Source organism: Bacillus rossius, chromosome 17, assembly GCF_032445375.1.
Source record: "Bacillus rossius redtenbacheri isolate Brsri chromosome 17, Brsri_v3, whole genome shotgun sequence".
NCBI lineage: Eukaryota > Metazoa > Arthropoda > Insecta > Phasmatodea > Bacillidae > Bacillus > Bacillus rossius.
In genome coordinates this window covers 38,372,887-38,390,220 of record NC_086344.1, presented here as the reverse complement: position 1 = coordinate 38,390,220, position 17,334 = coordinate 38,372,887, and the positions used below count along the sequence as shown (strand labels likewise).

The 17,334-nt window shown below is 40.1% G+C and overlaps 1 protein-coding gene and 1 non-coding gene across 7 annotated transcripts in view; one reads left to right on the top strand and one right to left on the bottom strand.

Annotated features, from left to right (window-relative positions):
• Window positions 1-17,334, bottom strand: part of LOC134540860 (uncharacterized) — a 196,453-nt gene that overhangs the window by 21,697 nt on the left and 157,422 nt on the right. For all 6 annotated transcript variants that reach the window (XM_063383869.1, XM_063383871.1, XM_063383872.1 and 3 more), the window contains 2 exons: window positions 16,417-16,533; window positions 10,907-11,014 (listed from right to left, as the gene is read on the bottom strand). In XM_063383869.1, the coding sequence (XP_063239939.1) occupies window positions 10,907-11,014; window positions 16,417-16,533 (225 nt within the window). The remainder of the gene's footprint in view (window positions 1-10,906; window positions 11,015-16,416; window positions 16,534-17,334) is intronic.
• LOC134541028 (U4 spliceosomal RNA) lies at window positions 7,276-7,416 on the top strand. Its single transcript, XR_010076539.1, has one exon. It is a non-coding gene; the product is annotated as a U4 spliceosomal RNA (small nuclear RNA).

The following is a 17,334-nucleotide window of genomic DNA, read 5'->3' as shown; positions in this document are numbered from 1 at the left end:
TTTCCGAACTTTTATATTTGGAGCGCTGTCTGCTGTAATATGGAAAGTATTTGAGTAAACAGCACATTCTATTAACATAACGCGACATTTGTGTATCGTTTCAAAATATTTATACGTAAAGAGCACATTTCAAGCATGAATAGAAACTAATATCATTACCTAAATTGTGCTGTAAAATTAAATTTTGTCACAAAATCAACTAATAAAATTATTATTGGTACCTAATACATGTAAGGAAATATTCCAAATTGGTTTTTGTAAATTACTGTCGATAAACTCAAAAATTAACAAAAATATTTAAATCATAAACAAATTAATATTAGTGTGTAGAGGGGAAAAAACCATATGTTTATTTAACATTTCAAGACGAAACGCTACTCTGTTTGCCATATTTACCTCCCAAACTAAAATGATAGATATATAATGCAAAATAGTCGTTCTATAAGATGACTAAAGTCGTTAATTCCAAATAAAATGTATTGCTTTCTTAATAACTAGAAGTTTATATTTATTGTTGCTGTTTTGTAAGACAGATTATGTTTACACATTTTGCATTCCGCAAAATTACTGTCAATATTATTATAAAAACGTCCAAATATCACTCTTTTCCTTATCTTAGCAGAAGGATCCATCGAAAGTCTAAATATTAAATACTCAAAATTATATTCAAAACAGATTATTTTACCGTATATCAACACTATCTACTGAATTAGAGAAAGCAACGCATAAAGTGTTAAATTAATCAAGTTTAATTTTATGTGGCTTGTGCAGAACCTGCACTCTATCGGTAGGCTGAGAATTATCACAGTTTAGTTCAATTTTCGAACGCGTAGATGGTGCTTTGGTACTGGAAGGAAAGTGGAAGAACTAAAAAAAACAATATTGCCATTGGTTATTTGAGAGCAATCACAGTTTCACAGGCGCTGAAGTTGTCCTGCTATTGGTGGTCTGAGAGCAGTCACAGTTTATTGAAAGCAGCTCGTCCATTGGTGGTATGGGAAATCGCAGTTTCCTGATCACGTCGCACACAAGGCAGTGCCTGATGATATTGCTACTCTGATCACAGATACTTCGTACGATTAATCACATACTGTGACTGCGATTTTTTGATATCTGTGACTAAATCACAGGTTGTGATTTTACGACCCATCTCTAATCTGTACCAACCTGATACTAGGGATGCAAAATCGCTCTTAAAAACATCGATATCACGAACATCGATGTTCAAACGAAAAAGCATCGATGTAAAAAAACATCGTTCTGAGAACCGATACATCGATGTTTTAACCGATGTTTTTAAATATCAGGAAAAACATGCCAAAATGATTTAAATTATAGTATGTAGCGAAAAACCATACCTACTACAGGTTCCTGACCACAATATAGCTGTGAAAGTTGAGCGGTGACCGTAAAATTATATAGCGGAGAAATAACGATAAAGGTGTACTGCACTGCCCTTAAGTGGTTTCAAGATTCTGTATCGGTTGTTTTATGCCTAAAAATTACTCCAAAAACACGCCTTTTAGCCATTTTCACTCTACTAAAAACACAGTTTAAAAACTTAATCCGCATTCAAAAGTACCTTTCGGCATTCAGCGAACACTTAAATGCTTTTCGTAAACATAGGCCTACCCCACTCGGATATCTTGAGTAGTTTTCAAATCACGTTTTTCCTGAAGCTCTGTGCACCGTATGCAGGGGCGTAGCCAGTAGGGGGGGGGGGGGGGGGGGGTTAGGGGTTCAATCCCCCCCTTAGCACCAAATCTTTAATTAAATTTCTTATTCATCACTCAAATAATTTCATATTAAAAATTAATAAAAATTTTACCATTACAATATTTAAATTTAAGTACCGAAAACTGCTGAAATAGCACTATTTTACACCTTAAAATCCAAATTTTCCCGGGGGAGAACCCCCGGACCACCCACTTTAATACAGGGGGGGGGGGGGGGGGGCCTAGCTTCTTAACACCCCCCATACACAAATCCTGGCTACGCCACTGACCGTATGTGTGCCCGGACAGCCTGCAGTTAAGACACAGGCTTACTTAAAATAAAATTACCCTTATTTTTTATGTTTTTAGTTATCATTTCGTGAATATATTGTAAATAGTACAGATCATGAGAGATCTATCCATCCAAAAACCATTGCGATACGACATTTAGTTTTCAAGAAACTTTTTTTTTTAAATTTTCGATACTTATAAAACTTACATTTTTAAGTATAAATAAATGTTGTAAACGCTAAACCATTTTGGTTGGTATCCTTATTTTTTTACAGTATTTGAAGAAGTCTATATTCATTAAAAAAATAACTATTTTTTTACACAATTTATTTTTAATTGGAAAAAAATTAGGGAAAAAGCATGAAGTGTATGTGCAGGTTTAAAATGTAACATTAATTTTCTCGATAGAGCTAGCGAGACCGTATCGGTACCAATTAATAGCTTGTATGTACAACAAGCTATGAAATTGTCCATAAAGTCTCGCTGCTTTTATCCTTATATTTTTCAAAATTTAAAAGAAAATTCTTGTGTAAAAAATTTTTTTTAAAGGTACCTATTTATTTTTTCCAAATGATTTTACACATCTTAAAGTACTGGAAAAAAATTGATACTGAAATCAACCAAATAGTTAAGTAGGTATTTACAACATTTTTGATACCTACTTAAAAATGTAGGTTTTTATAGTAAGTATAGATAGTTAAAAAATTGTATCTTATCTATCGTAATGTTTTTTTATATATTCAATAAATATTCATGAAATGATAGCCAAAATATCATAAAAAAACTAGGGTAATTTTAATGATGAACGATGTCGATGTTTTAGACTTTTTCGTCGATGCATCGGCGATGTATCGCTCTTCAAAACATCGATGCTAACATCGATGTTTCATGAATGATACATCGATGTTTTGAAAACATCGATGTATCGTTTGCATCCCTACCTGATACTGATACAGCATTGGACCATGTTACAAGTCTCTGATACTTCTGTATCAGACGGTCCCAGGAGGCAACAAAGCTCCGCGTACGCAGACCGTGCGACCGGAAGGAGAATCTGATACATTATTTATCACGCCCGGTAATTCTCTACCTCTGATACTCTCATGACCGCCTGATACAACCAGTATCAATCAGTTCAACATTCACTGCAGTTCGTCCTGGCCGTGTATCACCATGTTGCGGGCTGTCATGCTTTGTAGTTAGTATCATTATAGTGAAATAAGGAATGGATAAGTGCACGAAAAAGACTTCATTTGTGTGGAATTTTTTCACGGAAAATAATGAGTTTGCTAATTGTAATTTGTGTAAACAAAAACTGAGTTATAAATCATCGACTAATCTGAAGAAACATTTGAAAAAACATTGATATAGTATGCTCACTAATGTACCTATCTGTTTTTTTTATTTTTTATTTTTGATAAAATCGTGAATTTTTAATGTATAAAAACACTAGTTACTAATTGTTTTCGAAAAAAAAAAAAGTCCATATGTTGATTACATCTGTTATTAGTGTCAACTGAGAATTTATTTGCATTTTCATAGCTGTTAGGTGCACAAATATAAATCTATATCTTGTATTAATGTACTTTTTAATATTAAAATTTCATTAGTTTTATTATTGAACGAGACGGTGCACGCACTGCGCACTGAGCGTACTTTGAAGTAGGACAATAAACAAAACGACTTGTAACCAGGGCTGCCACTCTGATATTCATGAAAAACCTAGATAACCTACAAAAAAACCCAGACACATGGGTAAAAAACCCAGATGCGTCTAAAATGCTATCGTTGAAAATGTTTGCGTACTAATTTAAAAATATAAACATAACTGGTTTTAATATAAAACAATTAATTACCTTACAAGACTGAAAACGGTTAAATACAACCAATACAAGAAAATTACACTGCAGCAAAATGGCTGTATAAGTAATTATTGGACCAGCAAATATCATAAAAAAACCTACAAATATATACATGACAAAACAAACACCATCACTGCATTCTTTAAACCGGTAATTGTTTTTATAAAACTGCATCATGTACGTTAGTCTTTATTCAGAGTCTGATTCTACAAGATTGGTTTGAAGGTTAATTGTTGCATTGGTTTTGTGTTCTGCAAGCCTCTTTGAAGAATGTATCTAATTTAATATTCGACTTAGCTTCTTAAAAACTAGTTTTGTGTTTATATGTATTTTTGTGTGTGAAACACACAGACTTGTTTGCATTTATCAAACAGATATTGCAACAGATACAGTAGCTACTACCTTTATTATTGTTTTAGGTATAAAAATAATTCAAATTATAAAAAACCTAGAATTGTTGGAATTAATTATTTAAAAACCCAGAAACCCAAACACCATTGGAAAAACCCAGATCTGGGTGGAAAAACCCAAGAGTGGCAGCCCTGCTTGTAACAATATCGCTTTGCACCTCTCCTTCAAGGCTTCAACGCCTTCCCCTGCGCTTCCTCCCCTACATTCTTTCCCTTCTTTATCCCTTATTCGTTGTTCCTGCTCCCTCCCCTTTCACAAGCTCCGCCCAAGTGACCGCCATCTGCGATCGGGTACTGCGCTCATTGGCCGTGGTGTTGTTCCAGGCGAATTCTGAACTGATACTAAAGTCTCTGATACTTTTCAAGTGTACTCGTTTGCCGTCCCTGATACAGGCGCGTATCAGTTACAAAGTATCAGGTTGATACTTTTCGACCCACCTCTAAGATCAGTACTATAACAACAACCGACTTAAAAGTCGAAGTGCTTAAGTCGCTTATAGCGACGTCGCAATACCGAGGAAGCTTTATTAATTTCATATTATCGAGTAGGGCCGGTCTTACCATCCCTTGGCAAGGTCCGGGTAAAATTTATCTCCTTGGCAAATGACAAAATGTGTCTTACCACCTATGAGTAGGCGTACCCGGAAGATAAATAATTGTCGATTTTACCGGGAGGTTGAAGCTCTGGGTAAATCGCTACCCGGCAGATAACTATATAATATGTGCACCACATCGTGGCACGTTTATTGCAATGTGTTGAATTGTGTTCATTTGACAAAACGTGGTGCATGGACTGTAATTTTCTTCCCTCGTTTATCTAATTGGCCGAAGCAGGATTAGTCGATGTCGTCAATAATGTTGGTAAGATTTTTGGAGACGATGACGACGATGAAGAGATCATTGAAGTAATCAATGCTTTAGAAAGAGGTCCACGTATTTTTAGAGAAAGACCAGACCATTTGAACCAATGGAACGATAAAGAGTTTTCAGCGAGATTCAGGCTAAGTAAAGATACAGTTCTGCACTTGGAAGAGTTTGAACCACTGATTAGATCGCGAACAGACAGGTGATTGCTTTTACCAAAAAAATGCATTTGTTTTTACATTACAAATGTATGCTTATGCTATATATTCTGTAAAATTGAATGAAACTGATAGGTTTATAGGTTATATCGGACCATAACATGTGCATAATGTTTACATTGTCAACATCGCTTCAATAAAATATTCCTGCTTTTATTTTGTATATTACATTCAGAATGTGCTTTATTCTGGCTGTTCTGAATTCTCAAAGTGCCTATTTGTATTCCTACCTCAGTGTCCTAACCTACATGTAAACAACAGTTTGTCATCTTGTTGCTTTTATTTCCCCCATAAATCATGCAGTCTCGCCACTGAACAAACTGTTGCTGACACTGCAATTTTATGCCCTGGGAACAATGCTATCCAGTGTTGGAGATTTTGTAGGTGTCAGTAAAGCAACAGCTTGTAGAATAATTAAACAAGTGACATTTGGAATTGCTTCATTGAGACCTGCATATATTAGGATGCCATCGACTGAGCAAGAAATAAGAAATGCTCAGACAAATTTCTACGAAATGGCCCAGTTTCCAAAAGTAATTGGTGCTATTGATTGCACACATGTAAGACTTAAGTCCCCAGGTGGGTATGTTTTAAAAATCATGTTTCATTACTATAATAGGGCATAAGTTTGCGTATACATGAGCTTTAGTTTTTTGCACGTTTTGCTGCCCCCCTTTGTTGCACTTGGTAAACAGAAACTATGGTCACAGTGTGAATTACAGCTGTAGCCTTATTTGACAAGAATTGTTTTAAAGAGAAAAGAAATTCTAATTAAAACTACCTCAACCTCTTTTCCTTGACAAGTGTTTATTTATATTCCCAAATTACCGGGCAAATTTTCATCACAATGTAAATACACGAAGCCTTCGGTACTCTAATGTTTAGCAAGATAAAATAAAAATCTGAGGGCCAATCACAATCATCGTTTCTTCAATATCTCTGTCAAAAATATACCAACCTAACACACATCCTCGCTATCCACAGGGCAAGTTCCAGTTAGCTACACGGAGGTGTAAATGGGATGGTAAGACAGGACCATCGGGTAAAGGGTCCGGGTAGCTTATCCGCAGGGTAGCTACCTGGAAGTTTGCCCAGAGGATGGTAAGACCGGCCCTAGTTCTGTCTTCGCTATCCACCAGCCCACAAAACTGAAACTGTTCATGAACGGCGCGGTCTTCTATCACGTTTTACTCGACGAGCCACGAAACCAATATGCAGGTGGTCCACGAGTTGTTGGTAGTCATATATTCACAACAAATCCAGCTGTTCGTTTCAACAGAGCGTGATCGACTGCAGTTATTCGCTGCCTCCCTGTTCTCGCGGTGTATATATTAAATTTGTTTCCACAGTTTCCGCGGTGTTAAATAGCAATAGACCCTCATGATACGTAGTCATGTTGTACAGTTATATGTACACCACGAGTGACACAGATACCTCTCCAACTATATCGTCAAATAAATTGGAGACAAATATTGACAGTGTGGCATGGCCTTTAAGGAACAATCTTTTTTAAAGGATCTGGAACGTAAGTTTGACAATGTGACTGTGCCCTTATGACAGATACCATTATCAGATTACACTCATTTACTATTTATCTTCTATGTAGTAATATATCTGTGCATCTGTATAGCACTGCTGGTTTTTACATTCTTGGATACAGCTAGTAGTTACTTAAACCGACGACAGATAGCGCTGCTGCAAATTAAAATTATTAATTTTATATTATGAAACAAATGATTATATTTAATATAATTTTGACTTGTAACGTAAGTAAATTTCTTATATAAGTATTTTTAATGAATACTTAATGCAGTTTTCTATAAAAAATAGTTTTTATATCAATAATTACTTTTATATAACACAGACAAAATATGTAGCAACTTGTTTATATATACGACATTTTGTTATCCCAGTTAGCTGTGCGCAGTGGCATTATCGTAACCAATGAAGTTTATCTGAGGTGCGATTATTGCTAGTTGAAAACTTATACCAATACCCCGCCCTCCTGATTTGAAATATAATCAGGATCGGCAATTTTTGAAAGTTCCTTCGGGAACGAATAATATGCTTTATGCTTACATTCCGATAATTAAAATAAACTAGTTTAAAACTTTCAGTATTATTTATAGTAACAATTAACATCAAAGTCGAAGTGCTTAAGTCGCTATCCCGAAGATTTAATAATTTCATATTATCGACTTATCGAGTGACATCAAAACAGAAGCTTGTTTGTAATGTAGGTGGGTGTGAGATATTTTATGAACTAATTATGTGTTTTCTTGTGTGGAACTGGAAAAAAAAAATCAAGATTTTTAATTTTTGAAATGAAACTTCTTTGCTGAGAAGGCTACGATTTTCGAGCTTTATGATTATTCCGATCGCATGAGAACAATTTTTGTTCTTAATACCTACCCTGTTAACATTCTCCAATATAGTATGATGTCATTAGATAAATAAAATTTAATATGCATTTATTTTGAAAACTTAGTTTTTTGTGAAACAGCCATTTGAAGGGTAAAACGTTTTAACACTTTAGTTCTTTTTTTTCATTCGTATTTTTTTTTTTTACTCTTGACACTTGGAATTGAATTCGAGGTATTCTCTGGGGTTCAGAACCGAGAAAAATTGGGATTTGGCCCATCACTAATTTTTTGTAATATTTGTTGGATTGTCTGGACTCCTCAGACTACCTTCTCTCCCCCCCCCCCCTTCCCCAAACCAAGACCTGCACCCCCCACAGTCTGGCGGCTGGCAGCGGCACAATCTCAGCCGACGACAGTCTCTGTGATAAGCAGTATCAGCGGTTATCTGCAGCGCCGCCACCTGACAATACCCGTGGGAAGATAAGCCGTCTGCCTGCTCGCCTTAGTACACCCGTCGTATGTCGAGTCGGCCACCACCGTACCATGCTGGGCCGGATTTAGGGGAGGGCAACCGGGGCGAAAGCCCAAGGGCCTCCACAAACGGAGGGCCCCCACAATAGAGACTTCGGAAAAAAAAAATCTTTCATATTCCGACAAGTAAACACTAGTAAACATATTTTCCTTTGATATACTTTTTTCGCTGTTTTACCTTCACCTACAGTACTTTGTACATACATGATTATATTATTGTTAAATATTAACCGAAATATTCATTAACACTAAAATTTAATTTCATATAATTCTTGTCTCCGATTATGTCTATGTATTTTTTTAAAATACTAAGAGAATCTACTTGATTTCACAATAAATTATTTATTGGAAAACTCGACTGAAAAAAATTGTTCATTTTATTTGTAAAATAATTTGGGGCCAGGGGGCCTCCGCTCCTCTGTTGCCCCGAGGCCTCCAGACCTCTGAATGCGGCCCTGGTACCATGCGCTAAAACATTGTTTGCGTTGTAGCACACAAATTGTGATTACTACGGCACAAATTATCACTACCAGAGCACTAATTAATGACAAAAGATTCCGTTAGAAATTCTGATGTGTGTTTGCCAGCTGTCGATTTGCTACAAACATATCAGAAGTTGTGTTTACTTAGCACAGATTTCGAAATTTCGGCTGTGAGCAGATAAAATTTAGCACTAATTCGTAACATACAATTGATTGCAAAAAAAAAAATTGTTTTTTACAAAACATTTATATTTTCAAAAGGGTTGTCGCCAGCTTGATGTCAAGATAGCGACCACCTTATAATATGCTATAACTTTACATGTAATGCAGCAAAAATTATTTATTCTACGGCACAAATTAGCACAAAAGGGGCAATAATTTTTGAACAATTTCGAACTTGAAATTCCAATGTGTGGTCGCCAACTTGACAGACGTCGTATACAGCTGTGGATGCAGGTGTGAATGCAGTTGTGAGTGCAAGTGTGAATGCAGGTGTGAATGCAGGTGTAGGCCAGGAAATGTTCGTGTGAACAGTCTCTGAAGTCATGTAGAAATAAGCAATGCGTTAGCCAGCAACCATAACTAGTAAACACGTGTTATGACATTCTAGCCATGAAAAAAAATACTCCTCGTCACGCCACACTGGTCATTTGATTTTATTGTCCTAACAGTCCTTCTTCAATTCAAGTTTCATCGCAAATACTGTCTCACCGCGCTTTTTTTTTTATAACGTTTAAACTGGATAAGTTCGACCAACCTTAAACATCAATACCCCAATCACTACCCTATTCATATCAGCAAGGAGAGAGCCATGTTGTTTTTTATAAATGTCACAACATAAAATGTTCTCATGAAATACAGCTCTCTTCTATGAACATGAGTGTCTCACCGCGCGCACAACAATTCTGCGCGCGTCAAAGAAAATCCACGACAGTGGCGAATCCAGGGGGGGGGGGGGGGGGAACACCAGGGGCAGGTGCCCCCCCCCCCCTCCCCCGAAAAACCATTTGTCTGCTACATTAATATTGCCGACAAAAATTATTGTTTCTGAAACCAATAAAATATTTTAATATAATTAATGAATTTCTTGTAGAATCATAAAATCTAGTGGTTGGATGTTATGTGTAGTGTGAGTAGATTAAATACAAATATAGTAGTTTTAAGAAATTTTTTCTCATTATACAAATAAAAGTTTAGTTTCAACCTTTGAATATATATACTGTATAGAAGTCGCGAGTGGATAGGATTTACTCTACGTTTTTCAGAAGCGTATGATGAGCAGCTTGGGAACTTCACCGCTGCAGTGCGCTTCCGTAACGCCCTGTATCGTCTTAGTTGTTATGTACACGTTAGAGCGCAGCACTGTCGCCCGCTGTCATTCCCCCCGCACCCCCCATCATACACTGCAGCTCAAGGTCGTTCAGCGGGAGGGGGAAGGGGTGTTTGAAGAGTTCGACACTTGTTCGCTAGGGACCACTACAAGTCGATGCCCTAGAGATGGTGGCGATTGCAGCGGTGAATTAACCAACTATCTCAAAACTGTATTAGAAATTTTAACTTGGTCTGGCGACTTCTATACAGTATATATATTCAAAGGTTTCAACTTACAAAAAATAGTTACCGTAACACCTGCATTTTCAGGTTGAATCACATTCTTAAAAAGAGCATGGATAAGAAATGACCACACAGAGATCCTGAGTCCAGGTACCGTAGTAAACTGTGGAAGGCAATGGTCTCCTGACACAGCCATGACTGCAGGAGCTTTGAATATATATACTGTATAGAAGTCGCGAGTGGATAGGATTTACTCTACGTTTTTCAGAAGCGTATGATGAGCAGCTTGGGAACTTCACCGCTGCAGTGCGCTGCCGTAACGCCCTGTATCGTCTTAGTTGTTATTTACACATTAGAGCGCAGCACTGTCGCCCGCTGTCATTCCCCCCCCCCCCCACCCATCATTCACTGCAGCTCAAGGTCGTTCAACTGGAGGGGGAAGGGGTGTTTGAAGAGTTCGACACTTGTCCGCTAGGGACCACCACAAGTTGATGCCCTAGAGATGGTGGCGATTGCGGCGGTGAATTAACCAACTACCTCAAAACCGTATTAGAAATTTTAACCTGGGCTGGCGACTTCTATACAGTATATATATTCAAAGGCAGGAGGGACTCACCATCAAGTAGCACAGGCCGTTCACGATGCCGTGTTTGCGTCGCTCCGCCCCCAGCACGAAGTAGCAGCCGTCTGCACTGGTGCCGATGAAGAACACTGCGTCGAACGCCTGAGAGAACAACAACAACAACACAGTCACGGGGACTGCCGACACAAGTGAAAACTTAAAACTTTGGAATAACTGTGTTCTGTTTTTTTTTATAATTGATTATAGTCTAAATAAATAAAGTTCCATCATTTGTAAATTGAAATTATTAACAATAGTCTGTTGTTGTTTTTCACATCTATTGGCACGCCGTACAATAATATTATGCATATTTTCATATATTTTATAAATATATATATATATATATATATATATATATATATATATATTAAACTCAAAACATATGATGGACTGCACAAGCCCAGTACAAAATATCAACACAACTTTATCGAAATAATAATTAGTATACGATTACATCATTCATTCTTCCAATTTGTATTTACACAGATGTTAACGAACTTTTATTTCCATTGTTAGCATCATTATCATCGTTAAGCTCAACAATACTTAGATCACTTTTTGTACGTTCAATCATTTCATTATATTCTAAACAAAAAATGTTGCGCGGCTAAATAAGTTTTCACTTAAATAATTAACTAAATAAAAAATAATCGCTCAATGCGGCTAAATAAGTTTTCATTTCGAAAATTGTGGGCGAGTCTTCGAGTAGGTACTCGCTAGAGATGTGTGACATCTAACCTCCGTAACAAGCAAGGATGCTACATGTGCTACGAAACGAAGCAGTTATTCTGGAGATGTGAAGGTGGAAGGCGCAACCTGTCACCCGAAATTCAAGCCACCCACCTTTGATGGCCAATCGACATGGGCTGCTTACAGGCGACCGTTCGGGACAGCTGCTGAAGTAAATGGGTGGGACGATGAAGAAAATACTACGGCACTCGTCTTGGCCCTGCGAGGATCTCCACTAGAGCTGCTGCAGACCATACCAGTTGCAGACCAGAAAGAATATGGGGTATTATTAGAGGCCCTTGAGCTGAGGTATGGCGACCAACATATGGGCGAGGTGTACAGAACAGCCCTGAAGACACGTCAACAGAGATCTTCGGAAACCCTCCAAGAGTTCGAAGCCGACATCGAGCGACTCGTGCACCTCGCCTACCCAGAAGCACCAACAGAGTTCCGCCAGCAGCTAGCCACTAGTGCTTTTATAGACGGGCTCCGAGATGCGGAGGTTCAGCAAACTCTTCGTTTGGCCTTGGTTCATGCCCTGGAAATCGAGGCAGCACGCAGTGCCTCAAGAAACACAAACATCAGGACAAGGAGAGCTGGGCTGGAGCCCTACAATGCAGCAAATGCTAGAAACACCACTAATGAAGTAGATATTCTAAGGGTATTGAAGAAGCTGCTGAATGACACTCCAGGTAACCATATCAGAAGAGCAGGAGGACGCCAGCGGTGCTTCATCTGCAATGAACCAGGACACATCAGGTGGGACTGTCCGACATGCAGGAAGACAACACAACTGGAAGAAATACAAGAAGACCAACAGGGAAACGAGCAACAGCTGGTATGAGGGGGCGCATGCCAGCTCTACAGTAAAACGGTAGCCCCTAGGGTTTTTCCTGTATCCATATTTCGTAGAGGCCATGACAGTTTGCTGCTCATTGGATGGATCAATGGCAGGCAGTGTTTACTTACTGTTGACACAGGAGCATCGGCATCTATTATTCGCATAGATATTGTAAATAGAGAAAAACTGAAGAGAACACCCATTCCATACAGACTCAAAACAGCAACCGGCGACATATCACCTGTGCATGGACAGTTGGATCTGGATTTAAGTATTTGAACTTGGACATTATCACAGACCTTTCTTGTTGCTGATATCACCGATGAGGTAATATTAGGAGTAGACATCATGAATCGATACGGATTCGTTATTGACATGGAAGGACAGGTTCCTGTAATGCAAGTGTTAGTTAGCGAAACTGTTTCAATTCCAGCAAATCATGAGAAGATAATAGCAGCTAGGATACAGGAGACCCTAGGGGCAACATGAGCTACCTGATAGAGCCAGTTATGAAGTTAGGATTGAAGACACTCCTGGTCGCTCAAAGCATTGCCAGATGCGGCGAGGTTGTATACCAGTAAGGGTGGCCAACCTCGACTCTCAAACAAGGGTCCTTAAACCAGGGGACCCAATAGCTAGCTGCGAACTAGTCTCTTGGGTAGGCCAATGTGAGTCTTTCTCATCTGCTAAACATGATGTGCAAACACTGAACCCGAATCTAGAGCAATTATTAAGGCGATGCCAAAATAATCTGACAGATGGGGAAATAGAAGAAGTAGCAGCTTTTCTGGTAAACAACCAGGATGTATTTTCCCAGAGGATACTGACCTTGGGAGAACAAGCCTGGTCAATCATCGCATCAACACAGGTGATGCAGAAGAGACAATTTATCTGGACCTCAGCATGCGAGACTGCATTTCAAGACCTCAAGACATCCCTGTGTTCTAGCCCCATACTTGCCTACCCCCATCTACATGGAGAGTACATCCTCGACACAGATGCGAGGATATGGTTTGGGCGCTGTCCTGTCCCAGGTTCAGGGTGGAAATGAACGAGTAATAGCATACTACAGCAAAGTTTTGTCTAAGCCTGAACACAACTATTGTGTCACAAGACGAGAACTCTTGGCTGTAGTAAAGTCTTTGCAACATTTTCACAAATATTTATATGGGAGAAAATTTCTTTTATGCACTGACCATGCTGCACTTAAGTGGCTACTACAGTCAAAGAATCCAGAGGGACAACTTGCTAGGTGGATTGAACAGATACAGCAATATGATTGTCGGATAGAACACAGGAAAGGCCGAATTCACAGCAATGCTGATGCCCTCTCCCGAAGGCCTTGCAAGGTAGACTGTAACCATTGCAACAGGGCAGAGAAAACTGAGAGGATCGAAGATATTCGGCGAACAACGATAACTAACAGGGAAGAAAAATGGGATAGTGCCAGCTTGAAGGCAGCACAGCGGCAAGATCCTGACCTGGCACCTATCATAAGCTGGTTAGAGAGTGGTGCTGAAAGTCCAAAATGGCATGAAATCTCCAGTGACCGAAGGGCGGTGAAAGCTTACTGAGCACAGTGGGATTCCTTGAGAATTGTGGATGGGCTACTAATGAGGGCATGGGAGAGTACGAATGAAAAAGTAGTTACCATGCAACTACTCCTTCCAAAGAGTCTAGTGGCAGAGGTGTTGAAGGAAATTCATTATGGTACCTCTCGTGGTCATCTAGGGGTGAACAAAACTCTAGCCAAGACCCGTCAACGCTTCTATTGGTTGAGGTATCGCCAGGATATGGAGGCTTGGTGTAGACAATGCGAAGCATGCTCTGCTAAAAATGGGCCACAACACCGAAGGCGTGGGAAAATTAGGGAATACAATGTAGGAGCCCCCTTTGAGAGGATAGCCATCGACATCGCTGGACCATTTCCCAAGACTAAATAAAGATGGTAAGCGGTATATTCTGGTAGCAATGGATTACTTCAGCAAGTGGCCATAGGCTTATGCACTTCCTAATCAAGAAGCCTCCACTGTTGCAGATGCAATAATCAACAACTTCATTTGCAGATTTGGGGTACCAATGGAGCTCCACTCAGACCAAGGCTGCAATTTCACTGGGAATAAATAAAACCAGGACTACAGCCCTACAGCCTCAGTCCGATGGCAGGTGGAGAGGTTCAACAGAACTCTGGAGGAACACCTTGCCAAAGTTGTGGCTGAGCATCAACAGGATTGGGATCAACACATCCAGTTGTTCCTAATGGCATATAGATCTTCCATCCATGACTCCACCGGGCAGACCCCTGCGAGTATTGTGTTTGGACAGGAGTTGAGGCTGCCCTGTGATGTGAAGTTCGGTCGTCCGCGCAAGGAGCCGACCAGCACCACTGAATATGTAAATTATCTAGAGGAGCGAATGTCACTTGTACACAACGAGGCCCCCAGGAATCTTCGATTAGCGACGAATCGAATGAAGACTAGATATGACCTGAAAGCCAATTCATCCGGATTCCAGAAGGGTGATTTAGTGTGGTTGTATAACCCACAACGAAGAAAGGGAAGGTGCCCTAAACTTCAAGCATCATGGGAAGGCCCCTACGAGGTCTTAAAGCTCCTAAATGATGTGGTTTACAGGATCCAGAGAGGAAAGAGGGGACGTATGAAAGTGGTACATTTGGACCGCTTGAGGGAATATGCTGCAAAGGGATGCATTACCTGTTCGGGACGAACAGGTTTAAGGAGGGAGCAATGTTACGAACGTGAGCAAGGTTGCGTCACGCGCAGGTGCAGAGCTAGCTGGGCTGATATCACATGCCGCTGTAACATGAGATGTGCCGTGCGCACCTGGGTCGCCGCTTCCCCTCCCTCCCGCCCTCAGCTCCACCGCGCGGCGCTGTTAGTTTGACATCCGAAACCTGACAGATGCGGAGTTACGCGAGCCGCCGACACGTCTTTCGAGAGATTTCTGCCGTCGGGTCGGCGCGGAATGACGCGACTGGACCCAGCCGCGCTCGGGAGTTCTGGAAGGTGTCTGGGCTGATATAAAAGCTGGGGGACGCCGGCCTCAGGGAGTTCAGAGTGAAATCGGTAGCTTTCCCGCGGCGGAGTTTCCGGGTGATAGAGCGGCGAAGTCCCTGGACGAAGGTTCCAGGGCGAAGAGTTCAGTTCCGGGCGATAGTGTCGCGGGCGCGGCGGAGTTCCGAGCGAAGTTCCGAGCGAGGCGTCGAGTGGGATCTCGGCGAAGGGGAATTGCGACTGCGGCAGCGGAGTGCGGAGGCGGAGTGCGGCGACAGAGATCCACGAGGGGTGCTGCGTAGAGAGTTGCGCCAGAGGTGCGGCCTAGCGAGGTGTGCGGTGTGTGAACAAAAGTGACTGAGGAAGCAACATTTAAAGTACAATTGATTAATTGGCTTTTTTAGATTATATGTTAGTAATGTAAATAGTGGCAATAAATAAAACTGTGAGTGTGATAAAAATCTTTAATTGGACTATCCCTTTACGAACCCTGTAAATCGTAACATTATTAACTGTTTAATTTAGACTATTTACAACAAATCATACATCACATTGGAGGTAAACTAACTTATTTATTATTACAAATGTTCAATATGTGCACCTTTAGTTATACGGCACACATCCAACCTAAAGTCCAATTCTTCCTACACATTGGTTAACATGTCTGGAGTAATGGAAAAAATAGTCTCTTCAGTTATGTGTCTCAACTCTGGCAAATCATTACGTAGCTGCGGAAATTTGCAACGATCTTTTATAAAGCACCAAATGAAAACAAAATCCTTTTTGGCACAGTCTACAGGCTTTGGAAGTGCCTATTTCTTCTGGAAATGTTTTGGAAACTTCTATTAACTATTGGAAACATTTTAGAACTTCATTTACATAACATACCATATGTTCTCTGTCGTCCTCACGCAACTCACCTTGGCGTGCTCCGACAGAGGCTGGGCGACTTCCATCTCGTCGATGGACCGGTGTCGCGTCTGCCCGTAACCGACCTGCTGGTCACCACGTCTGGCCGCATCTCTCAAGCTCTTCCTCTGTTCACACACACCACAATACCTATCCCTCTGCTCTTACACACCACAGTACCTCTTCCTCTGCTCACACCACCACAGTACATCTTCCTCTGCTCTCACACACCAAAGTACCTTTTTATATGCTCACACACACCACAATACCTATTCCTCTGCTCCCATTCATCACAATACCTCTTCCTCTGCTCACATTCATCACAATACCTCTTTCTCTGCTCACACTCATCACAATACCTATTTCTCTGCTCACATTCATCACCATACCTCTTTCTCTGCTCACATTCATCACAATACCTCTTTCTCTGCTCACATTCATCACAATACCTCTTCCTCTGCTCACATTCATCACAATACCTCTTTCTCTGCTCACACTCATCACAATACCTATTTCTCTGCTCACATTCATCACCATACCTCTTTCTCTGCTCACATTCATCACAATACCTCTTTCTCTGCTCACATTCATCACAATACCTATTTCTCTGCTCACATTCATCACAATACCTCTATGTCTGCTCACACTCATCACCATACCTCTTTCTCTGCTCACATTCATCACAATACCTATTTCTCTGCTCACATTCATCACAATACCTCTTCCTCTGCTCACATTATTCACAATACCTCTATGTCTGCTCACATTCATCACAATACCTCTTCCTCTGCTCACACTCATCACAATACCTCTTCCCCTGACCACACACACCACAATACCTCTTCTTCTGTTCACACACACTACAATACCTTTCCTCTACAGAATAAATAACTATTATTGAACTCCCACAAATTTCATAATTTAACTAA